At 36.2% G+C, this 25,517-nt stretch overlaps 4 protein-coding genes across 6 annotated transcripts; 2 read left to right on the top strand and 2 right to left on the bottom strand.

Annotated features, from left to right (window-relative positions):
* Positions 1-4,900: 4,900 nt before the first annotated feature.
* Positions 4,901-5,584, bottom strand: LOC149630117 (uncharacterized). The gene has a single exon (XM_089851291.1). The coding sequence runs from the start codon at positions 5,582-5,584 to the stop codon at positions 4,901-4,903; it is 684 nt and encodes a 227-aa protein (XP_089707417.1).
* A 4,824-nt stretch (positions 5,585-10,408) lies between these two features.
* Positions 10,409-12,091, top strand: LOC149630116 (uncharacterized). 2 transcript variants are annotated; one of them, XM_089851263.1, is made up of 3 exons: positions 10,409-10,633; positions 10,713-10,919; positions 11,055-12,091. In XM_089851263.1, exons 1-3 carry the CDS (start codon positions 10,603-10,605, stop codon positions 12,089-12,091), a joined length of 1,275 nt encoding a protein of 424 aa, XP_089707389.1. In that variant the 5' UTR covers positions 10,409-10,602. The 2 variants fall into 2 exon arrangements, with proteins under 2 accessions (XP_089707389.1, XP_089707388.1); XM_089851262.1 differs by having other exon boundaries at positions 10,713-12,091.
* A 7,006-nt stretch (positions 12,092-19,097) lies between these two features.
* On the bottom strand, positions 19,098-19,781 carry LOC149630115 (uncharacterized). The gene has a single exon (XM_089851290.1). The coding sequence runs from the start codon at positions 19,779-19,781 to the stop codon at positions 19,098-19,100; it is 684 nt and encodes a 227-aa protein (XP_089707416.1).
* A 3,763-nt stretch (positions 19,782-23,544) lies between these two features.
* LOC149630114 (uncharacterized) lies at positions 23,545-25,227 on the top strand. 2 transcript variants are annotated; one of them, XM_089851261.1, is made up of 3 exons: positions 23,545-23,769; positions 23,849-24,055; positions 24,191-25,227. In XM_089851261.1, exons 1-3 carry the CDS (start codon positions 23,739-23,741, stop codon positions 25,225-25,227), a joined length of 1,275 nt encoding a protein of 424 aa, XP_089707387.1. In that variant the 5' UTR covers positions 23,545-23,738. The 2 variants fall into 2 exon arrangements, with proteins under 2 accessions (XP_089707387.1, XP_089707386.1); XM_089851260.1 differs by having other exon boundaries at positions 23,849-25,227.
* The last annotated feature ends 290 nt before the right edge of the window (positions 25,228-25,517 follow it).

Below are 25,517 nucleotides of genomic sequence, written 5' to 3'. Positions count from 1 at the left end.
CCAGTCTTGTTTCCCTTTCTCTGATAAAACGTGTTTGGGCTTGGAAGCCTTTTTCGGCTTGGCTTTCATTCTAACATCTTTGGCCAATTGTTTGCTCATGGCTTTATAACGACAACGCAGAGTTCGTAAACTTGACCGATATTTCAGACACGCAACACATCGATTCTTATTAACGGGAATGAGGCCTTCACATCTGTTGCTATAAATGGTTTTTAAATCACTTGAATAATTGCCAATTCGTTTATGCTGGTTTGGACGTCTCTCAATATAAAGTCTAACAAGGTCTTCATCATGATTTCCCGGGCAGATTTTAAACTTATCAAGTTTTGATAGGCAGTTGTATACATCAATATTGCTCTTAATCATCAAATTATTCTCAATTTTTTCATTAGCTATGTCTTTATCCAATGCCTTAATTGCCACAGTCACAGGTCCATTTTCCAAGAAAGAACAAGATAGAACAATCTTTCCATTAGTGTGCTTCGTAAACATAACCCCTTGATTAGTTTTCTCCATCGACCATGAAACAGGTGGCGATAAGATATTGAGGTCCAACACATCTTTAGATTTAATCTCCTCATAGACCTAAAAAAATCGCTTTGTTACGCATATATCTTTTACATTAGTTTGTATTTTCATAAATCAGACTTACATCGATTTTTCCGTTTCCTCTATTAAATGGCTCTTTCGTATCTGTAACGTCAAGACGTTTTTCTTCTGCACCTGTGGTAATTCCTGTTTCTGCCTGAAAAAATGGTTTCCGAAGTTTCAAACATTAGTATTTAAAAGAAACAGTTGTATAAAATAGCTTACTTCAACAGATTTCCAAATACTACATAGAGGAATAGGATCAGGATGTTCTTGACTTGGACCTCTTAAGCCGTGAAAATGTCTTGAAAAGATGTAGGTACCACGAGAAACGTTTTCTATAGTGAAATCCTTTCTGCTACAGGCATCAACCCATCTTTGACACTTCTCTTTTTCCTCCTTTACTGATGGAAACTTTACAAAAAAAATACCGGGTGCTCCTCTAGTTTGCCGACTGCCCGACGTTTGTTTTGACGCGCAGGATCCATATTTACAAACAATTCGGGGCATTATTCTTGCTAAATATCGAAACAGTTCCAACAAAGGAGTGAGTTTGGTTCTTTGCCACTCTCTCCCTAAGCCTTGGACCTTCACCTTGAAACGTTAAAAGTAGCGTTATTACACATTTTGAATTCATATTTAAATAATGTGGGGAATTTTACATTTACCTTTTAATATTCCAATAATAATTGTCACGATTAATCTTGAAACATTTGGTTTTGCCGTATTTTTAAGGGTTTTTATAGCGCGCCTAAAAGTGTAACTATTTATACGGTTTACTCACTTTACTGTTTACTCCAGCAGACGCCAGAAACCGAACCGCTGGTTGGTTTACACTCAGAAACCGCCCCGACACCTTAGAACCAATAACAACCGAGCGTAAAATTTGTTTTTATAGAAATATCATGTGACCGGAAATGAGATTGTACAGAATAGCAACGTAGCCTGCTTGTTTAGCGCTACATTCCCTTTAGCACTATTAAACGCTGTAGCTTCCGCTCCCTACTTAATTCTCTCTGTCGACATGAACTACATCTGGTTGCATTTTGCTTTTATTATGTAGGAAATTTTCTAGCAGGTTCATGTATCGCTTAGCCTTTTCCTGGGAGGACATTCCTGTTTCTCTCAATATATCATACATATCACGGTCTAACGCCGTCATTCGATTATCCAGCACACCTTTGTTTGACTCCAATTGCCCATATGGTACTAAAACCATAAGTCGTGAGGATTCCATTTTACACCGAGGGCTGATATCCCGCTTACAATGGAAGGTAAAAAATAGCTCAGTAATGAGAGAAAACCCCCGTTTTGTGATTTAGAAAGTTCTTTCCGATTGTCCTTTAGTGAAACTCTCCGCTTTGATAATTTTCTAATTAGGTTTTTATACCGCTTAAATCTATTTTTACTTTCACTGGAAGAACAACGTTCGCTTTCGTTATATTTAAGCAGATTTCACACACGGATTTTATTTGAAGGTTAGAAAGAGGATGAGAAATATCACTCAAAGGGTGACCGTCTAAGGTGCTGTACCGCCTCATACTGCTTAACATTTTGAAAAACCACCGTCATTTATGTAAAATATCATCGACTCTTTTTCTAGAAAATTAGTTCTCAGCCTAAGCAGATCGGGTGTTTCTTGACGGGCATCTATGATAAGATAGGAGTAAGGTTTCGAAGTAGCGTGGTGAAATGCACTGGTTAAATGTTTGGGGTTGTGGCTATATATCTGATTCGCTAAATATTTTGTTTTACTCCTGATCCCTAGTATTCCGCATTGAAATTATGTAATGGGGGTTCAAAGAAACATCACGCATGATTTTCCCATTTTTGATTAAATTTTGAGAAAGCTATATAACTGATAAACTATTATAATGACAACCTCTAATAAATAAATTTCCGATGTTAACATTATCTTTGGACTCGTTAATTAAATCATCTATTATTATTAAATTGTTAATAAACGGATCAAAAACGTCATCTAGATTTCGAGGGAGTCCATTGTGAAATTCTACAAGGGGATCCACTTTCCTCAATTCCTCGAATTTACTCTGATAGGCCCCGTAACAATAGCAAACTCGTTGTATTTTAGGCGTGATGCTGTTCTCAAGGTTTTGAAAACGAATTCCGACTTCCCACTTTGCGAACTCCCTGTAACTAACCAAGCTGAGGGTTGGGTAAATTTCAAATACCACGTATCCATTTCATGACCCTTAAACGAATGAGATGGATTTGAGAGGTACTTATGCTTTTGTAACCTCGTTACTAAAAATCCAAGAATTGAAAGATTCGGGGTAACCCAACCATTTAACGTATAATTGATCACCACTCTTTGTTTTTCTTTTCCTTAAAACCTTCTCGATTTTAAACGCGCAGTTCTTAAGATCTTTCCCAACTTTCTGAATTTCATTTTCATAAAAAAATCCCTCAATTTTATCCTCGTTTAAATCTTTTAACCGGTATACAGGCGGGCTCCTAGGGATACGTTCAATTATTTTAAAATGTTCTTCTGACCAAAATGGTAGATAGCGCTTATCAAACACCCCTCTTGTCTTGCTAATTCGTACAATGTCACCAACATCAAACTGATAATCGGTGGGTGGGGAAAAGTCATGATCGCCGTACAAGTTTAACCACACCTCCTTCGAATTAAGAGGATACCATTAGTGGCTTCATCTTAATTGCTCTGTGATGCGAGTTATTATGGGCGGAAGTAAGTTTATCTAAGATATGAATGTATTTCTTAGAACCCGATTTCGTAAAATATCTATACATTCGTGCCTTTAACGTTCTTATTAATCTCTCACAAATTGATGCCTTTGTATCTGTACTTGTAGAGTACAATTTCATTTTTCGAGAATGGATGAATTTCTTAAAAGTTTGGTTGTAGAATTCACACTCCCTGTCTACGTGAATGAGACGTGGGACTCTATTGTTAGAATTTGAAAGTATGCACTTAAATGCCTTAACAAGCGTCACGCCTTTCTTATTTTTCAACGCCTTTAAAAATGCGTATTTACTGAAAGTGTCAACACATACTAAGATGTAATTGTTACCCCTGTTTTCGCGTGATAGGTTTCTTAGATCCATTAAGTCTAATTGCCAAATTTCATATATTACTTTTATCCCATTATCCTTAGCGGATCTATATAGTTGGTTTACACCAGCGTAGCTTCCGGCGTTTGCTATATCATGGTAGAGTTTCTAGAGTTCAGAAAAATTCTTCATTTATGGTTTCTTCTAGTTTTATGTAAAATACGAGGTGTTTTTGAACTTAATGTTCTTAATAAGGACTTATAAGAATCCAAAGAAATACCCTTCACCCCTCTACGTTTTCCAGTTTTTCTAGCTGCTTCTAACCTTTCCACGACTTCAAGAGGAATGACTAACGTTCGCCTCATCCTTCTCCCTTGAAATACGTCCCACAACTAATTACTATCATATTATATACATGATTCCTAGAACTAATTACCATAACGTTATATACAACTACATTAAAATATGACAAGTGATTTTTTTTCTCAAACAAGAAATAAACCATATTTTATTAATGATCCATAATTTCATATATTTTCCTTTTACCATTTTTTTACATTTTCCAGCGAATCATCGCAATCAGAATTTCGCCATTCATTACAAGGACACTCGCCCCTAATTGTATATTTGAACCCTCCACAGTGTTCGCAAAAGTTTCTCACGTCCAACAGTCGACGGGATAGAGCTCGCGTGGCCATCCAAACCACCTTTTTCGTCTGACTTAAAACGCATAGTCGAAATTTCACGCAGTTCCGAGTGGTACAGAAATAATCTAACTGGCCGTCACCAGGCATATGTTTAAGTCCCTCCTCGCAGTGAGGGCAGAGGAACAGGCGCGAATCCATGTTTTTTCAGGGTTTCAAGAGTGTCATTATCATTTTCCATGGCCCTGAAACTAGATTAATAAAAATTCCAACACCACCGCCACCATCAGAAACTACAATAACCTGGTCAAATTTGAAATTAGTGTTATTTCTAAAGAGGGGGGATTTAGTTTACAGTGATAATGGGACTAAAGGGGGGGAATAGCGAATAAACCACCTCCGAATTAATAATCAGCGAATTCATCCCTAATTTTATAATGGCCAAATGCTAACGTCGTAATTACGTCCTTTAAAAAATATCGTTTTGAATCAAAGGAATTTAAGCATTGTTTTTTTTTGATGGATTGTAAAAAGTTTATGTTTTTGGCTCGTTATGAGAATAATGTCCGTCGTAGTGTTTTTTCTTAAAAACAAACACTTTTTGTAATCCTCATGATGTACATGCCTTTGAATCATTCTTTTACATATGCCTTTAGCTGTTTTTTTTCACCCGCGAGGGATTTAATGCTGTACATTTTTGGTTTAAGACCGCAGAAGAAAATTATTGGAATGGAATTTAATTCATCTTTAAACACGCCCAACCTTTTCTTGTTAGACTCACTGAATAAGAAGTGGTTTTTTGGATAATCGGAGGTGGCCAATTTATCCATATGTTCCTTAAATTCCCGATATACATCCTCAGTTTGGATAGGATACAATAAGGAATCTGTATCCGTGAAATTTAGCAAAGCTCTATTGTTGTACTTCGCTTTGATAAAATCATAGTGGAATTTGTACATAGTGAGTTTTGATAATTCTAGAACACAGAAACCGGTATAAATGGGGCGATTTAAAACTAGCTTTTTCTTAATTATATGAACACCGACAAGGTTTTCATTAAAAACAGTAATTCTCTCAATAGCTGGAGAGGCTGTTAGTTTCACCATTCTTGCGGGTGTATGGACTAGTTCGAAATCTACCTTACATCTTAGATTTTCCATTGTTTTCCCGGAAAGTGAATTATTCAATAATTTATATAGATCTTTCTCAAAAGCGTTATTCGCACTCTTCCTTTTTAAGGTGTTAAAGTCAATATATTGCTTCAACCATTTCCCTTGTCTAAATTTAAGAGCTTTATGAATTACTTTAAGTTTCATCCCGAGTTCTAAGTAGTATTTTAATCGTAGATATTGAATTTCTGATCCATGGTATTTTAATATTTCGAATGTTGTTTATTTAATAAGAACTGCTACTTCATGGAGTAAATTTTTATAAGTTTATTTAAAGTTTAAAATTTTACAAATTTAGGAGCTTTCGGACCGCGGTCCTTCCTCAGCCAGTTTTAAAAATGAACTAGTATTTTAAGTTACTGTAATTAGTACAGTCATTTTAGCCCAAAAATAGAGGGAACCCGCAACAAATTGAAACAAAGCTGAAAATTTCAGATCTTATAGATTTTTGGGCGCTCTTTAACGTGGTGTGGTCTCCCACACTCTCCCATTGGGGGAATTTCAGCCATATTGGAAAATGGCGGACAAAATCGAGAAAACGTTTAATAACTCCGGTTCTAATTAACCGATTAACACGTAATTAGGCTTCAATTGTAGATCGCCTTCAAACACATAATTCACCTTTTACGATATTTTGTCCTACAACTAACCGGAAGTTCACAATCTGACTCTGAAGATTAGCCTCATTTAAAAATGGGAATTTAAAGCATTTCATGGTTTCTATATTCAGAATACATTTCCAAAATCGAGAAAAAGTTTAATAACTCTGATTCTACTAACCCGATTAATAAGTTATTAGGCTTCAATTGTAGATTACTTTCAAACACATAATTCATACAACAGATATGTTGTCCTACAACTAACCGGAAGTTCACAATCCAGCCCGGAAGGTAAGGCAAATCTAATTTTTGAGTATTTCGAAACGCTTTCAAGCGAAATAAATGCAAAGAGGGTTTTAAACCTAAAATATATTATTCCCACTATATTTTTACCTCTTTAAGTGACGATGACGTCACGGAGAGGTATTATACTGGACGTGTGTGTGGGGGGGGGGGGGGTGTCTGTCTGTCTGTGTGTCGGTCACCGCGTCCGCAGTTGGCAAATCGGAGCAAACATTTTGCTTCTACTCCCAACGTTAGGATAAAGAAGTGCGTGGCGATCGGCTAGGGTTACGAGAAACGTCTAGCCTTCCAATTGCAGGGCTTCAACCAAAGGTTCATGCAATTGCGGATTTCTAAACATTTATTGTGAATGAATCGCCTTATATACCCTAAATTTCCAAAAATTGTTAAAGAGGCATACGCTAGAATTCAAACGTCAACAATAGCTATGTTTAAAATTACTTTGGGAATTAAGTTTCTTAAAACGACTTCAGTAGAATTACGTTAAACTACTGACGACTAAAGTAATTAATATCAATTATATTTTCTTAATTATTTTCTTAATATTATTAATTGCGTCCCGTATCGGAGAGGTTTATTTTGGTTTACCAACTTGTATATTAGTATATTTATCAACATTGGTTAAGCTTAAGTTTAATCATAGTCCTCTACTTGAGGTTGAGCCTCAAAATCTCTATGTTCATTTGAACAAGATACTCCCTTGCATTGTCTACAAATTGAAGAACCGACTGGACCAGTTTTACCGCATTCACATTTCAAATCACAGACTTAATTGCATTTACGAGGGATCATCTGCAGAAGCTCAGCTGGAGCAGGTTGTAGAGTGGTAACGATTGGTTTGAGTTCAGATCCTACCTGTCTCCAACCCCATTCTCTAGCATTTAGGTTGCTTCCAAGCCATGATTGAACTTGGTGATAATCTCTATTTGAATGTTGCTTTGCTGCCGCACTTGTTGGTGGAAGAGAAGCTAATTCAAAAGCTAAATTCCATAATCTTCATTTAAAGTATACTCTTGGTTATGTCAACTTTGTTTCACACGCTTTAACTCAACTTTAGCCGTATTGACAAATGTGGATGAACAATGGTATATATTAAAACATTAAGTTTTATGATGGTTAAAAGGCTGTTTTACCCTCTTCCGTACTATACATTATAGCTCTTGTCAAAAAAGTAACAAAATTTGTCAGTAATAGGAACTATATGTTTAATTTTGGAAACGTATTCTGAAAATAGAAACCATAAATGCTGTAAATCCCCACTTTTTATATGAGGCTAATCTTCAGGGTCAGATTGTGAACTTCCGGTTAGTGATAGGACAAAATATCTTGAAAGATGAATTATGTGTTTGAAGGCGATCTACAATTGAAGCCTAATTACGTGTTAATCGGTTAAGTAGAACCGGAGTTATCAAACGTTTTCTCGATTTTGTCCGCCATTTTCCAATATGGCGGAAATTCCTCCAATGGGAGAGTGTGGGAGACCACATCACGTTAAAGAGCGCCCAAAAAGCTATAAGATCTGAAATTTTCAGCTTTGTTTCAATTTGTTGCGGGTTAAAACCTATTTTTCCTGTACTAAATGAACTACGTAATATTTTTTATCATACAAGCTAGGTACCAGCTTGGGGAATTTTAACTCCCCTTCACTCCCTGTAGCTTCTAGAATATCTTTCGATAATGGTGAGAGTTCATCGTAGCTAGGAATTTTTTCTCGGGTGCGAGGGGATAATCATTGTGAAGATCATGCAATTCAGGAGGGTATTCGAGATCAACTTGTAATATGTATCCCGTCTCTGAATCATCAGGTATATTTCTAATATCATCCATAAGCGATTTTAGCTCATCATTTTCCACCCAAGAAAACGAATCTATAGGCAGTGGTTTTGACATAGCATCACCGTACAGGTTATTACAATCTTCAAAGAAATAAAATATTTTACAGCAAATCTGTTTCTCATTAATAGTCCACCCTTATTTTCGTACCAAGATAACACAAATAGTTGGTTGGTTTAGAAGGGTCGTAAGATTCAGCAATGTAAGGGTTATTTGCCTCCGAAAATTTATGGGAAATCACAGACACTCCCCCTCTTACACCAGATTCAATAAACAGATGTATGTCTGGATCTTTAAATAATTCCAGTTTTACCTTGCTCATTTTGAGAGCAGACATCCATGACAACCCCGGTCCGGTATATGTTCTGTAGAGGGGTGAAAGGTTTGGGGGGGGGGTATAATACGTTAAACCAAAAATATGAGGGGTAATATACCTATTACAATCAATTCCGTAGTTATCGCTAATCATCGACCTAAAATTTTCAAATACATCCGCCAATTGGAGTGTATCAGCTTCCACGTAAAGATCATGATAATCACCTAGGAGTTAGAAATTTCAAAATTACTTTAAATTACTCCAATTTTTTAACTGAAGAGAGCGGTCTATACCTAAGGTTTTCAATTGAAACACACTGCACACTTTAAGTGCATGATTATAATCCTCATCGCTAATATTTTCCCCTGTCAGTCTGTTAAAAAACTTATCCTTTGAGGGTAATCTGGTTTCGTTCAATTTTTCAACATCACTTATGTAATCGTAACAGTAAACCTGTTTACGTAGTAGTAACTCAGCCTTCTCCTTTTTACCTCTCCGTGTGACGTAGTCCAGGAGAGGTTCTGTAACGGCCGTGTCTGTGTGTGTGTCTGTCTGTGTGTGTGTCTGTCTGTGTGTCTGTCTGTGTGTGTGTCTGTCTGTGTGTCTGTCTGTCTGTCCGTTGTTACACCCACGTGACCGCGTTCGCAGTTTGCGTATCGGAGCAAACGTGTTCGCCATTTCCGAACTGCTTTCACAGTCACGGAAATGGCTCCTCTACTTGAGTTCTCACACCACCATCTTCTGGTCTTTGTCCATCCCACACGGACACCAGTCTGTTCTTACTGGCTTCTAATCACCACCATCTTCTGCTCTTTGTCAATCCCACATTGACACCAGTCTGCACTTACACTGGCTTCTAACACCACCATCCACTGGTCTTCCGTCTATTCCACATAGACACCAATCTGTATCATTGGCTTCTACTCCATTATCATCGTTTGGTTTTAGGATATACGCGGCGATCAGCTAGGGTTACGAGAAACGTCTAGCCTCCCTAAGGTGGGATCGCCACCAAAGGTTTTCGCAATTGCGCTTTTTCCTTACTATTATAATGGAAACGAATCGTATATATACCCCAAATTTGAAAAAAGCGGGCAAGAGGGGTACCCTTAACTTTAAACGTCAATATTAGCAAAGTTTGAGAAGATAATAGGTATAACTTTATTTTAAACGATTTAACTATTATTAATGTTAATTATTGAAGATTAAAATAATTAAAAATAATTATATTTATTTAAATATTAAAGATAAACCTCTGGTGCAAAGAGAGAGATTATCATTGCCTCCTATATCTACCAAGGCCCGTGCATGCGATATATTTCCTTCATTGCCTCTTATATCTATCAAGGCCCGTGCATTGTGATATATTTCATTCATTGCCTCCTATATCTATCAAGGCCCGTGCATTGCGATATATTTTTCAAAACAACAACAAAAATGGGAAACCCCAACTCAGAAACATAATAACGTTTTCATTGGATACTTTAAGTTTATATAATCTTCTTGACACGGAGAGGTAATATTTTGGTTTTCCCAACTTGTCATAAACTGAATTTAAAATTTTGAAGGAGGCTAAACCACCTTCCGCTAAATTTTCTACTAAAGTTTGTAAACTACTCGGCATGAATCTATACGTATCTAAAAACCTTAAATTCCCTAAAGAAAAGGAGATATAGGTCTCGGAATTCGATGGGATACATTCGTTTTTCCTGCTTTAATTTTAGGCTTTCGAGACACGTTGAGTGATTTTTTCCCCTTTTTCTTTTTTAAAGCTGTTTCAGATGTCGGAGTTCTTGTTACAGCGTTGTTATTAGATGGGGTTGCCGTCTGTGGCTTAACATTGGGTATTATGTTTAGATTTGGTGGATGTGGTGATTGTGTTGTAGCGGTCGGAATCTGGGATGGAAGGTTATCGACATCAGAGAGAATTAAGTAGGGAGCGGAAGGTCGACTGAAAAATGTAGCTCTAAAGGTCACGTGACTGAAATTGTAGTACAATCTGTCTTCCGGTATGACGTTGGTAACTCCCTCCTTCGTGGGCGGGCCTAAAGGAAAGCCGTTGTGGAACGCGAGGGGTAAAATTTCAAATTTCTGGCGCTAGAGCTGGTGGCAGCATGTCTTTCCAGAACACTTTGCAGTTAAAAGGTGAATATTTTAGTCCTTACTTTAATTAATTTAACTACTAAAGTATAATTGTAATGTGTATAACTGTTGTATTTCTTAGGGGTTGTTAACTACTGCCTTCAATTAACTGTGAAGAAGATACGGACCCTGAGTTTTGTATTTCGCTTCGAAAAAGAACATATTATGAAATTTCTTTTGGATCTCGAGAGCGTTGCTATTAGAGATGCAATTACACCATACCTTTTAGCGAAGGTTCAGTGCCTACAATTAAATTCTACAAGGGAAGATTTTTTGAAACAAACGCATGGTATACTTAAAACTGAAAGACATGAGCAAGGAATGGTCAATCATTTACATACTTCTTGCGCTACATTTAAAAATGTGTCACAACAAATGCAAAAAAACTTAGTAAGTCGCATAGTACAATATTTCTTTCTTGAAGTGATGGTGAAAATGGAGGTTGGAGTTGAAAACGCAGTTTCTAAGGAAAATGCTAAAGTAGAACGTCAAAGGAAAAAGGTTGACCTTCTTGGACTGTCGCCTCGGAAACGCAACGCCTTGACCACTATCACCAATTGCAACAAAATAACTGAAAATACTTCAGTTACAAGATATGTTGCGGGCTACACCGCATTTTCTTTGATTAAAAAGAAGAAATGCCCTCCAGAATTAGCTAAAAGGATTATGAAGGACAAAACTCCTATTGGTGATTTTAAAGAACCTGATGAAACAGAGGCGTGGACTCTAAAATTATCTAGAGGAGGATTAATCACAGTAACAGACCAATACTTCAATCTCATCAAATTAATAAAACAAATATCAGACTTAATCTATGTGACTGATGTTTCTAAAATTAGACATCAAAATTTAAAAACCACGGCTTTACGACATATTCTTCAAAATTCTGAAATTAATGAACGTTGGCATTCTATTTATAGTCAAACTGATGCTAAGAAATGGCTTCTAAAACTTTTGGATTGTTTTTTAAACACCAGGGGAAAGGTTTTAATTCGTGACTTGTTGGAGCAATATCAATACGAAACTAGGGAAGCCCTCAAAGCTAAAAAGTCGTTAAGAAAAGGGTTACTTGAAAAGAGCCTTGAGTCCAAAATTCAACCCTCTAAACAAGAAAACAAAACATCGAAAAAACGCAAAGCTAATACTAACCATAAACAATTACCGTCCCCAACAAAACCATTAAAAACCATCCCTGTGATTCATATTCCAGATAATAAAAGGTCACCACAGAAATTGATAACAGTCAATGACAATTCAGAATACAGTTTCCTAAATGGTGATCCTGATCTCGATCTATTTGAACAATTTAAACCGCCTCAAAGTCAAGTGGCATCCAGTCCTAAAATTGGCATCTCATCTCAAACATTGGGTAACATCAATGAAAATCCTGACTACGATTTTTTAAATGGTGACCCTGACTTCGATCTCTTTCAACAATTTATACCTCAATACGAAATGTGATATCACATTCCCCAACATTAGGTCTTATCAAAATGTGCCTAAAATCATATGTGAAACGTGTTTTAGTATTTATTTCTCATTACTTTAAAATATTACCTTATTTCAAAGAAGGTAACACTTTAAAATAATTGCCAAAGTTTTATATATACCAAGCTATATATTAGAAAAACAAATGTGATAATTTAGTGAGAGTAACGGATTTCGTTTTTTATTTTGCAAATAAGTGATATTGCTTTATGTTTTCATTTGCCAAAGATTTCATTGATAAACTGAAATAAACTACTGTGCAATAACTTTGATTAACACCAGGACCAGTGTTATTACTGCTGATGGCAAATTTGTTCTCAAATTTTAAATTATTTTCCCAAAAGAGTAAAAAGCGTTTGATAATAACATTTTTAAATAACAGTTTTTTCAGAAATGGTAGTATTTCCATTAATCGCTTCTACAACGAGACCTTTTAAGGCTTTTAGCTTATCCATGTTGGCTTCAAAGAGGCGAACTGAGGGATTGCAGTTTCGACCTCCAGAACATCGCTGCCTGCCAAAGTACTGTTCCAGGGGGTCTTGGTTCAAGTGACGGGTCAAAACATATTTTGCTCCTTTATTAAGAAGAAATTTTACGATGTGCACCGTTGAAAGGGCTATATTTGAAGGGTTTTACTTTAGTTAATTGTGGCTTATATAACACTTCAGAGTGTGTATACCTGTCATTCGCAGCCCTTCAATTGTTTCTGCGCTCAAAAGCATCTTGCTCCTTTCAGTTTTTGAAAATTCTCCTGGACGATTTGCAACGTCTTTCTCCCAATCATTTAAGTACTTTAAAAAGTCCTCTTCTAGCCACTAAATTCAAGAAATACGATTATTATGTTATCAAAACCTTCATATTCACTTTCCTTACCTTTAATCGTTCATCATTTTCATGTTCGAAAACAAGTTTGTTAGGTTTTCTCTTTTTTAGGGCTTCAATGGAATTCCCGACGTTACATATGTCAAAAAACTTGTCAAATGTCCTTATAAATGTGACTGTTTCCTGGTATTTTTCATCTCCGAAAAGAACTTCAATTGCCGAAGCCACAGTTTCGCTCATAACTTGGCAAGCCAAATTAACTTTCATCTTAGAATATGCGTTCAAGAAAACGTGATTATATGTCAGCTTAGAAGCATTTTTAAATTGTCCTTTCATTCTTAATTGAGTGTAATATAGGCGCAAGATTATTTTCCAGGATATATCCTGGTCGTTTTTCCACAACCCGCGAGAATTTGAATTGGCACCGCTATTACTAAAGCAGTTTCGTACTGTTTTTATCAAATGCGGAGCATCTGAAAGGAAGAATAAGTCCCTTTCTTCATCAAATGCGTGAATGTTTTTAGTCCTAAAAGGTACAAATGTGGTTCCTTCATTATCAGCGCACATACGAAAAACCTTTCGATTTGATGAAGCTCCGTCGCCAACGACCGCTAAAATACGGAATCCATTATTTTCCAAAATACTAACTGCTTCCCAAATAATTGAATATAATTCGCCGCTTGTAGCTCCTTTTGTGGGGAAATGGGCAAATGGAATCTTAATGTTGCTTGTGATGCCACGAAGCATGAGCTGAAGGATACTTGTTGCGAGAGGTGGTGCAGTAGTTCCCTTTTCTCTCATCTCAATATCGTTAAGAGTGTTATGTTGGTCAAAGACATCAATAAAACCAGTGATGTAACCAGTATCTTTATGACAAATTAAGTCTGGCTTGACAGTTATTTCATCCAAAAGAAGTACAAAGTACTTTTTGTGTTCTGGAAGGTTATCAATGTCTGTAATCTTAATAATTTCGGTGATAGCGTCTTCGTTAAATCCAGATTTATTTGTTATCGTATGTTCGTGATTATATAATGTTCTTGTTGTGGGTAGTTTAATTATTCCAGATATTTCCAAAGCTTTGTAGGCTGATTTTGATTTGTTTTTTATGTAAGAGCACCATTTAAGAAAGAAAGAGTCCCATCTCATGCCGTATTTCGACCTCTCCAATGCAAGTAACTGTTGTTTAATAAATAGGGACATGAATGATCCAGGCGCCTCTTGCTTAAGTTTCTCTTTAAAAATCAGCTTTAATCTTGACCAGTCTTGTTTCCCTTTCTCTGATAAAACGTGTTTGGGCTTGGAAGCCTTTTTCGGCTTGGCTTTCATTCTAACATCTTTGGCCAATTGTTTGCTCATGGCTTTATAACGACAACGCAGAGTTCGTAAACTTGACCGATATTTCAGACACGCAACACATCGATTCTTATTAACGGGAATGAGGCCTTCACATCTGTTGCTATAAATGGTTTTTAAATCACTTGAATAATTGCCAATTCGTTTATGCTGGTTTGGACGTCTCTCAATATAAAGTCTAACAAGGTCTTCATCATGATTTCCCGGGCAGATTTTAAACTTATCAAGTTTTGATAGGCAGTTGTATACATCAATATTGCTCTTAATCATCAAATTATTCTCAATTTTTTCATTAGCTATGTCTTTATCCAATGCCTTAATTGCCACAGTCACAGGTCCATTTTCCAAGAAAGAACAAGATAGAACAATCTTTCCATTAGTGTGCTTCGTAAACATAACCCCTTGATTAGTTTTCTCCATCGACCATGAAACAGGTGGCGATAAGATATTGAGGTCCAACACATCTTTAGATTTAATCTCCTCATAGACCTAAAAAAATCGCTTTGTTACGCATATATCTTTTACATTAGTTTGTATTTTCATAAATCAGACTTACATCGATTTTTCCGTTTCCTCTATTAAATGGCTCTTTCGTATCTGTAACGTCAAGACGTTTTTCTTCTGCACCTGTGGTAATTCCTGTTTCTGCCTGAAAAAATGGTTTCCGAAGTTTCAAACATTAGTATTTAAAAGAAACAGTTGTATAAAATAGCTTACTTCAACAGATTTCCAAATACTACATAGAGGAATAGGATCAGGATGTTCTTGACTTGGACCTCTTAAGCCGTGAAAATGTCTTGAAAAGATGTAGGTACCACGAGAAACGTTTTCTATAGTGAAATCCTTTCTGCTACAGGCATCAACCCATCTTTGACACTTCTCTTTTTCCTCCTTTACTGATGGAAACTTTACAAAAAAAATACCGGGTGCTCCTCTAGTTTGCCGACTGCCCGACGTTTGTTTTGACGCGCAGGATCCATATTTACAAACAATTCGGGGCATTATTCTTGCTAAATATCGAAACAGTTCCAACAAAGGAGTGAGTTTGGTTCTTTGCCACTCTCTCCCTAAGCCTTGGACCTTCACCTTGAAACGTTAAAAGTAGCGTTATTACACATTTTGAATTCATATTTAAATAATGTGGGGAATTTTACATTTACCTTTTAATATTCCAATAATAATTGTCACGATTAATCTTGAAACATTTGGTTTTGCCGTATTTTTAAGGGTTTTTATAGCGCGCCTAAAAGTGTAACTATTTATACGGTTTACTCACTTTACTGTTTACTCCAGCAGACGCCAGAAACCGAACCGCTGGTTGGTTTACACTCAGAAACCGCCCCGACACCTTAGAACCAATAACAACCGAGCGTAAAATTTGTTTTTATAGAAATATCATGTGACCGGAAATGAGATTGTACAGAATAGCAACGTAGCCTGCTTGTTTAGCGCTACATTCCCTTTAGCACTATTAAACGCTGTAGCTTCCGCTCCCTACTTAATTCTCTCTGTCGACATGAACTACATCTGGTTGCATTTTGCTTTTATTATGTAGGAAATTTTCTAGCAGGTTCATGTATCGCTTAGCCTTTTCCTGGGAGGACATTCCTGTTTCTCTCAATATATCATACATATCACGGTCTAACGCCGTCATTCGATTATCCAGCACACCTTTGTTTGACTCCAATTGCCCATATGGTACTAAAACCATAGGTCGTGAGGATTCCATTTTACACCGAGGGCTGATATCCCGCTTACAATGGAAGGTAAAAAATAGCTCAGTAATGAGAGAAAACCCCCGTTTTGTGATTTAGAAAGTTCTTTCCGATTGTCCTTTAGTGAAACTCTCCGCTTTGATAATTTTCTAATTAGGTTTTTATACCGCTTAAATCTATTTTTACTTTCACTGGAAGAACAACGTTCGCTTTCGTTATATTTAAGCAGATTTCACACACGGATTTTATTTGAAGGTTAGAAAGAGGATGAGAAATATCACTCAAAGGGTGACCGTCTAAGGTGCTGTACCGCCTCATACTGCTTAACATTTTGAAAAACCACCGTCATTTATGTAAAATATCATCGACTCTTTTTCTAGAAAATTAGTTCTCAGCCTAAGCAGATCGGGTGTTTCTTGACGGGCATCTATGATAAGATAGGAGTAAGGTTTCGAAGTAGCGTGGTGAAATGCACTGGTTAAATGTTTGGGGTTGTGGCTATATATCTGATTCGCTAAATATTTTGTTTTACTCCTGATCCCTAGTATTCCGCATTGAAATTATGTAATGGGGATTCAAAGAAACATCACGCATGATTTTCCCATTTTTGATTAAATTTTGAGAAAGCTATATAACTGATAAACTATTATAATGACAACCTCTAATAAATAAATTTCCGATGTTAACATTATCTTTGGACTCGTTAATTAAATCATCTATTATTATTAAATTGTTAATAAACGGATCAAAAACGTCATCTAGATTTCGAGGGAGTCCATTGTGAAATTCTACAAGGGGATCCACTTTCCTCAATTCCTCGAATTTACTCTGATAGGCCCCGTAACAATAGCAAACTCGTTGTATTTTAGGCGTGATGCTGTTCTCAAGGTTTTGAAAACGAATTCCGACTTCCCACTTTGCGAACTCCCTGTAACTAACCAAGCTGAGGGTTGGGTAAATTTCAAATACCACGTATCCATTTCATGACCCTTAAACGAATGAGATGGATTTGAGAGGTACTTATGCTTTTGTAACCTCGTTACTAAAAATCCAAGAATTGAAAGATTCGGGGTAACCCAACCATTTAACGTATAATTGATCACCACTCTTTGTTTTTCTTTTCCTTAAAACCTTCTCGATTTTAAACGCGCAGTTCTTAAGATCTTTCCCAACTTTCTGAATTTCATTTTCATAAAAAAATCCCTCAATTTTATCCTCGTTTAAATCTTTTAACCGGTATACAGGCGGGCTCCTAGGGATACGTTCAATTATTTTAAAATGTTCTTCTGACCAAAATGGTAGATAGCGCTTATCAAACACCCCTCTTGTCTTGCTAATTCGTACAATGTCACCAACATCAAACTGATAATCGGTGGGTGGGGAAAAGTCATGATCGCCGTACAAGTTTAACCACACCTCCTTCGAATTAAGAGGATACCATTAGTGGCTTCATCTTAATTGCTCTGTGATGCGAGTTATTATGGGCGGAAGTAAGTTTATCTAAGATATGAATGTATTTCTTAGAACCCGATTTCGTAAAATATCTATACATTCGTGCCTTTAACGTTCTTATTAATCTCTCACAAATTGATGCCTTTGTATCTGTACTTGTAGAGTACAATTTCATTTTTCGAGAATGGATGAATTTCTTAAAAGTTTGGTTGTAGAATTCACACTCCCTGTCTACGTGAATGAGACGTGGGACTCTATTGTTAGAATTTGAAAGTATGCACTTAAATGCCTTAACAAGCGTCACGCCTTTCTTATTTTTCAACGCCTTTAAAAATGCGTATTTACTGAAAGTGTCAACACATACTAAGATGTAATTGTTACCCCTGTTTTCGCGTGATAGGTTTCTTAGATCCATTAAGTCTAATTGCCAAATTTCATATATTACTTTTATCCCATTATCCTTAGCGGATCTATATAGTTGGTTTACACCAGCGTAGCTTCCGGCGTTTGCTATATCATGGTAGAGTTTCTAGAGTTCAGAAAAATTCTTCATTTATGGTTTCTTCTAGTTTTATGTAAAATACGAGGTGTTTTTGAACTTAATGTTCTTAATAAGGACTTATAAGAATCCAAAGAAATACCCTTCACCCCTCTACGTTTTCCAGTTTTTCTAGCTGCTTCTAACCTTTCCACGACTTCAAGAGGAATGACTAACGTTCGCCTCATCCTTCTCCCTTGAAATACGTCCCACAACTAATTACTATCATATTATATACATGATTCCTAGAACTAATTACCATAACGTTATATACAACTACATTAAAATATGACAAGTGATTTTTTTTCTCAAACAAGAAATAAACCATATTTTATTAATGATCCATAATTTCATATATTTTCCTTTTACCATTTTTTTACATTTTCCAGCGAATCATCGCAATCAGAATTTCGCCATTCATTACAAGGACACTCGCCCCTAATTGTATATTTGAACCCTCCACAGTGTTCGCAAAAGTTTCTCACGTCCAACAGTCGACGGGATAGAGCTCGCGTGGCCATCCAAACCACCTTTTTCGTCTGACTTAAAACGCATAGTCGAAATTTCACGCAGTTCCGAGTGGTACAGAAATAATCTAACTGGCCGTCACCAGGCATATGTTTAAGTCCCTCCTCGCAGTGAGGGCAGAGGAACAGGCGCGAATCCATGTTTTTTCAGGGTTTCAAGAGTGTCATTATCATTTTCCATGGCCCTGAAACTAGATTAATAAAAATTCCAACACCACCGCCACCATCAGAAACTACAATAACCTGGTCAAATTTGAAATTAGTGTTATTTCTAAAGAGGGGGGATTTAGTTTACAGTGATAATGGGACTAAAGGGGGGGAATAGCGAATAAACCACCTCCGAATTAATAATCAGCGAATTCATCCCTAATTTTATAATGGCCAAATGCTAACGTCGTAATTACGTCCTTTAAAAAATATCGTTTTGAATCAAAGGAATTTAAGCATTGTTTTTTTTTGATGGATTGTAAAAAGTTTATGTTTTTGGCTCGTTATGAGAATAATGTCCGTCGTAGTGTTTTTTCTTAAAAACAAACACTTTTTGTAATCCTCATGATGTACATGCCTTTGAATCATTCTTTTACATATGCCTTTAGCTGTTTTTTTTCACCCGCGAGGGATTTAATGCTGTACATTTTTGGTTTAAGACCGCAGAAGAAAATTATTGGAATGGAATTTAATTCATCTTTAAACACGCCCAACCTTTTCTTGTTAGACTCACTGAATAAGAAGTGGTTTTTTGGATAATCGGAGGTGGCCAATTTATCCATATGTTCCTTAAATTCCCGATATACATCCTCAGTTTGGATAGGATACAATAAGGAATCTGTATCCGTGAAATTTAGCAAAGCTCTATTGTTGTACTTCGCTTTGATAAAATCATAGTGGAATTTGTACATAGTGAGTTTTGATAATTCTAGAACACAGAAACCGGTATAAATGGGGCGATTTAAAACTAGCTTTTTCTTAATTATATGAACACCGACAAGGTTTTCATTAAAAACAGTAATTCTCTCAATAGCTGGAGAGGCTGTTAGTTTCACCATTCTTGCGGGTGTATGGACTAGTTCGAAATCTACCTTACATCTTAGATTTTCCATTGTTTTCCCGGAAAGTGAATTATTCAATAATTTATATAGATCTTTCTCAAAAGCGTTATTCGCACTCTTCCTTTTTAAGGTGTTAAAGTCAATATATTGCTTCAACCATTTCCCTTGTCTAAATTTAAGAGCTTTATGAATTACTTTAAGTTTCATCCCGAGTTCTAAGTAGTATTTTAATCGTAGATATTGAATTTCTGATCCATGGTATTTTAATATTTCGAATGTTGTTTATTTAATAAGAACTGCTACTTCATGGAGTAAATTTTTATAAGTTTATTTAAAGTTTAAAATTTTACAAATTTAGGAGCTTTCGGACCGCGGTCCTTCCTCAGCCAGTTTTAAAAATGAACTAGTATTTTAAGTTACTGTAATTAGTACAGTCATTTTAGCCCAAAAATAGAGGGAACCCGCAACAAATTGAAACAAAGCTGAAAATTTCAGATCTTATAGATTTTTGGGCGCTCTTTAACGTGGTGTGGTCTCCCACACTCTCCCATTGGGGGAATTTCAGCCATATTGGAAAATGGCGGACAAAATCGAGAAAACGTTTAATAACTCCGGTTCTAATTAACCGATTAACACGTAATTAGGCTTCAATTGTAGATCGCCTTCAAACACATAATTCACCTTTTACGATATTTTGTCCTACAACTAACCGGAAGTTCACAATCTGACTCTGAAGATTAGCCTCATTTAAAAATGGGAATTTAAAGCATTTCATGGTTTCTATATTCAGAATACATTTCCAAAATCGAGAAAAAGTTTAATAACTCTGATTCTACTAACCCGATTAATAAGTTATTAGGCTTCAATTGTAGATTACTTTCAAACACATAATTCATACAACAGATATGTTGTCCTACAACTAACCGGAAGTTCACAATCCAGCCCGGAAGGTAAGGCAAATCTAATTTTTGAGTATTTCGAAACGCTTTCAAGCGAAATAAATGCAAAGAGGGTTTTAAACCTAAAATATATTATTCCCACTATATTTTTACCTCTTTAAGTGACGATGACGTCACGGAGAGGTATTATACTGGACGTGTGTGTGGGGGGGGTGTCTGTCTGTCTGTGTGTCGGTCACCGCGTCCGCAGTTGGCAAATCGGAGCAAACATTTTGCTTCTACTCCCAACGTTAGGATAAAGAAGTGCGTGGCGATCGGCTAGGGTTACGAGAAACGTCTAGCCTTCCAATTGCAGGGCTTCAACCAAAGGTTCATGCAATTGCGGATTTCTAAACATTTATTGTGAATGAATCGCCTTATATACCCTAAATTTCCAAAAATTGTTAAAGAGGCATACGCTAGAATTCAAACGTCAACAATAGCTATGTTTAAAATTACTTTGGGAATTAAGTTTCTTAAAACGACTTCAGTAGAATTACGTTAAACTACTGACGACTAAAGTAATTAATATCAATTATATTTTCTTAATTATTTTCTTAATATTATTAATTGCGTCCCGTATCGGAGAGGTTTATTTTGGTTTACCAACTTGTATATTAGTATATTTATCAACATTGGTTAAGCTTAAGTTTAATCATAGTCCTCTACTTGAGGTTGAGCCTCAAAATCTCTATGTTCATTTGAACAAGATACTCCCTTGCATTGTCTACAAATTGAAGAACCGACTGGACCAGTTTTACCGCATTCACATTTCAAATCACAGACTTAATTGCATTTACGAGGGATCATCTGCAGAAGCTCAGCTGGAGCAGGTTGTAGAGTGGTAACGATTGGTTTGAGTTCAGATCCTACCTGTCTCCAACCCCATTCTCTAGCATTTAGGTTGCTTCCAAGCCATGATTGAACTTGGTGATAATCTCTATTTGAATGTTGCTTTGCTGCCGCACTTGTTGGTGGAAGAGAAGCTAATTCAAAAGCTAAATTCCATAATCTTCATTTAAAGTATACTCTTGGTTATGTCAACTTTGTTTCACACGCTTTAACTCAACTTTAGCCGTATTGACAAATGTGGATGAACAATGGTATATATTAAAACATTAAGTTTTATGATGGTTAAAAGGCTGTTTTACCCTCTTCCGTACTATACATTATAGCTCTTGTCAAAAAAGTAACAAAATTTGTCAGTAATAGGAACTATATGTTTAATTTTGGAAACGTATTCTGAAAATAGAAACCATAAATGCTGTAAATCCCCACTTTTTATATGAGGCTAATCTTCAGGGTCAGATTGTGAACTTCCGGTTAGTGATAGGACAAAATATCTTGAAAGATGAATTATGTGTTTGAAGGCGATCTACAATTGAAGCCTAATTACGTGTTAATCGGTTAAGTAGAACCGGAGTTATCAAACGTTTTCTCGATTTTGTCCGCCATTTTCCAATATGGCGGAAATTCCTCCAATGGGAGAGTGTGGGAGACCACATCACGTTAAAGAGCGCCCAAAAAGCTATAAGATCTGAAATTTTCAGCTTTGTTTCAATTTGTTGCGGGTTAAAACCTATTTTTCCTGTACTAAATGAACTACGTAATATTTTTTATCATACAAGCTAGGTACCAGCTTGGGGAATTTTAACTCCCCTTCACTCCCTGTAGCTTCTAGAATATCTTTCGATAATGGTGAGAGTTCATCGTAGCTAGGAATTTTTTCTCGGGTGCGAGGGGATAATCATTGTGAAGATCATGCAATTCAGGAGGGTATTCGAGATCAACTTGTAATATGTATCCCGTCTCTGAATCATCAGGTATATTTCTAATATCATCCATAAGCGATTTTAGCTCATCATTTTCCACCCAAGAAAACGAATCTATAGGCAGTGGTTTTGACATAGCATCACCGTACAGGTTATTACAATCTTCAAAGAAATAAAATATTTTACAGCAAATCTGTTTCTCATTAATAGTCCACCCTTATTTTCGTACCAAGATAACACAAATAGTTGGTTGGTTTAGAAGGGTCGTAAGATTCAGCAATGTAAGGGTTATTTGCCTCCGAAAATTTATGGGAAATCACAGACACTCCCCCTCTTACACCAGATTCAATAAACAGATGTATGTCTGGATCTTTAAATAATTCCAGTTTTACCTTGCTCATTTTGAGAGCAGACATCCATGACAACCCCGGTCCGGTATATGTTCTGTAGAGGGGTGAAAGGTTTGGGGGGGGGTATAATACGTTAAACCAAAAATATGAGGGGTAATATACCTATTACAATCAATTCCGTAGTTATCGCTAATCATCGACCTAAAATTTTCAAATACATCCGCCAATTGGAGTGTATCAGCTTCCACGTAAAGATCATGATAATCACCTAGGAGTTAGAAATTTCAAAATTACTTTAAATTACTCCAATTTTTTAACTGAAGAGAGCGGTCTATACCTAAGGTTTTCAATTGAAACACACTGCACACTTTAAGTGCATGATTATAATCCTCATCGCTAATATTTTCCCCTGTCAGTCTGTTAAAAAACTTATCCTTTGAGGGTAATCTGGTTTCGTTCAATTTTTCAACATCACTTATGTAATCGTAACAGTAAACCTGTTTACGTAGTAGTAACTCAGCCTTCTCCTTTTCATAAACTGAATTTAAAATTTTGAAGGAGGCTAAACCACCTTCCGCTAAATTTTCTACTAAAGTTTGTAAACTACTCGGCATGAATCTATACGTATCTAAAAACCTTAAATTCCCTAAAGAAAAGGAGATATAGGTCTCGGAATTCGATGGGATACATTCGTTTTTCCTGCTTTAATTTTAGGCTTTCGAGACACGTTGAGTGATTTTTTCCCCTTTTTCTTTTTTAAAGCTGTTTCAGATGTCGGAGTTCTTGTTACAGCGTTGTTATTAGATGGGGTTGCCGTCTGTGGCTTAACATTGGGTATTATGTTTAGATTTGGTGGATGTGGTGATTGTGTTGTAGCGGTCGGAATCTGGGATGGAAGGTTATCGACATCAGAGAGAATTAAGTAGGGAGCGGAAGGTCGACTGAAAAATGTAGCTCTAAAGGTCACGTGACTGAAATTGTAGTACAATCTGTCTTCCGGTATGACGTTGGTAACTCCCTCCTTCGTGGGCGGGCCTAAAGGAAAGCCGTTGTGGAACGCGAGGGGTAAAATTTCAAATTTCTGGCGCTAGAGCTGGTGGCAGCATGTCTTTCCAGAACACTTTGCAGTTAAAAGGTGAATATTTTAGTCCTTACTTTAATTAATTTAACTACTAAAGTATAATTGTAATGTGTATAACTGTTGTATTTCTTAGGGGTTGTTAACTACTGCCTTCAATTAACTGTGAAGAAGATACGGACCCTGAGTTTTGTATTTCGCTTCGAAAAAGAACATATTATGAAATTTCTTTTGGATCTCGAGAGCGTTGCTATTAGAGATGCAATTACACCATACCTTTTAGCGAAGGTTCAGTGCCTACAATTAAATTCTACAAGGGAAGATTTTTTGAAACAAACGCATGGTATACTTAAAACTGAAAGACATGAGCAAGGAATGGTCAATCATTTACATACTTCTTGCGCTACATTTAAAAATGTGTCACAACAAATGCAAAAAAACTTAGTAAGTCGCATAGTACAATATTTCTTTCTTGAAGTGATGGTGAAAATGGAGGTTGGAGTTGAAAACGCAGTTTCTAAGGAAAATGCTAAAGTAGAACGTCAAAGGAAAAAGGTTGACCTTCTTGGACTGTCGCCTCGGAAACGCAACGCCTTGACCACTATCACCAATTGCAACAAAATAACTGAAAATACTTCAGTTACAAGATATGTTGCGGGCTACACCGCATTTTCTTTGATTAAAAAGAAGAAATGCCCTCCAGAATTAGCTAAAAGGATTATGAAGGACAAAACTCCTATTGGTGATTTTAAAGAACCTGATGAAACAGAGGCGTGGACTCTAAAATTATCTAGAGGAGGATTAATCACAGTAACAGACCAATACTTCAATCTCATCAAATTAATAAAACAAATATCAGACTTAATCTATGTGACTGATGTTTCTAAAATTAGACATCAAAATTTAAAAACCACGGCTTTACGACATATTCTTCAAAATTCTGAAATTAATGAACGTTGGCATTCTATTTATAGTCAAACTGATGCTAAGAAATGGCTTCTAAAACTTTTGGATTGTTTTTTAAACACCAGGGGAAAGGTTTTAATTCGTGACTTGTTGGAGCAATATCAATACGAAACTAGGGAAGCCCTCAAAGCTAAAAAGTCGTTAAGAAAAGGGTTACTTGAAAAGAGCCTTGAGTCCAAAATTCAACCCTCTAAACAAGAAAACAAAACATCGAAAAAACGCAAAGCTAATACTAACCATAAACAATTACCGTCCCCAACAAAACCATTAAAAACCATCCCTGTGATTCATATTCCAGATAATAAAAGGTCACCACAGAAATTGATAACAGTCAATGACAATTCAGAATACAGTTTCCTAAATGGTGATCCTGATCTCGATCTATTTGAACAATTTAAACCGCCTCAAAGTCAAGTGGCATCCAGTCCTAAAATTGGCATCTCATCTCAAACATTGGGTAACATCAATGAAAATCCTGACTACGATTTTTTAAATGGTGACCCTGACTTCGATCTCTTTCAACAATTTATACCTCAATACGAAATGTGATATCACATTCCCCAACATTAGGTCTTATCAAAATGTGCCTAAAATCATATGTGAAACGTGTTTTAGTATTTATTTCTCATTACTTTAAAATATTACCTTATTTCAAAGAAGGTAACACTTTAAAATAATTGCCAAAGTTTTATATATACCAAGCTATATATTAGAAAAACAAATGTGATAATTTAGTGAGAGTAACGGATTTCGTTTTTTATTTTGCAAATAAGTGATATTGCTTTATGTTTTCATTTGCCAAAGATTTCATTGATAAACTGAAATAAACTACTGTGCAA

The sequence above is a fragment of the Phalangium opilio genome, unplaced genomic scaffold, assembly GCF_054372755.1.
Source record: "Phalangium opilio isolate 3A_F unplaced genomic scaffold, DU_Popi_V2 ptg000103l_1, whole genome shotgun sequence".
Taxonomy (NCBI): Eukaryota; Metazoa; Arthropoda; class Arachnida; order Opiliones; family Phalangiidae; genus Phalangium; species Phalangium opilio.
The sequence above is the reverse complement of the archived record's forward strand: the minus strand, read 5'-3'. Positions and strand labels throughout refer to the sequence as shown.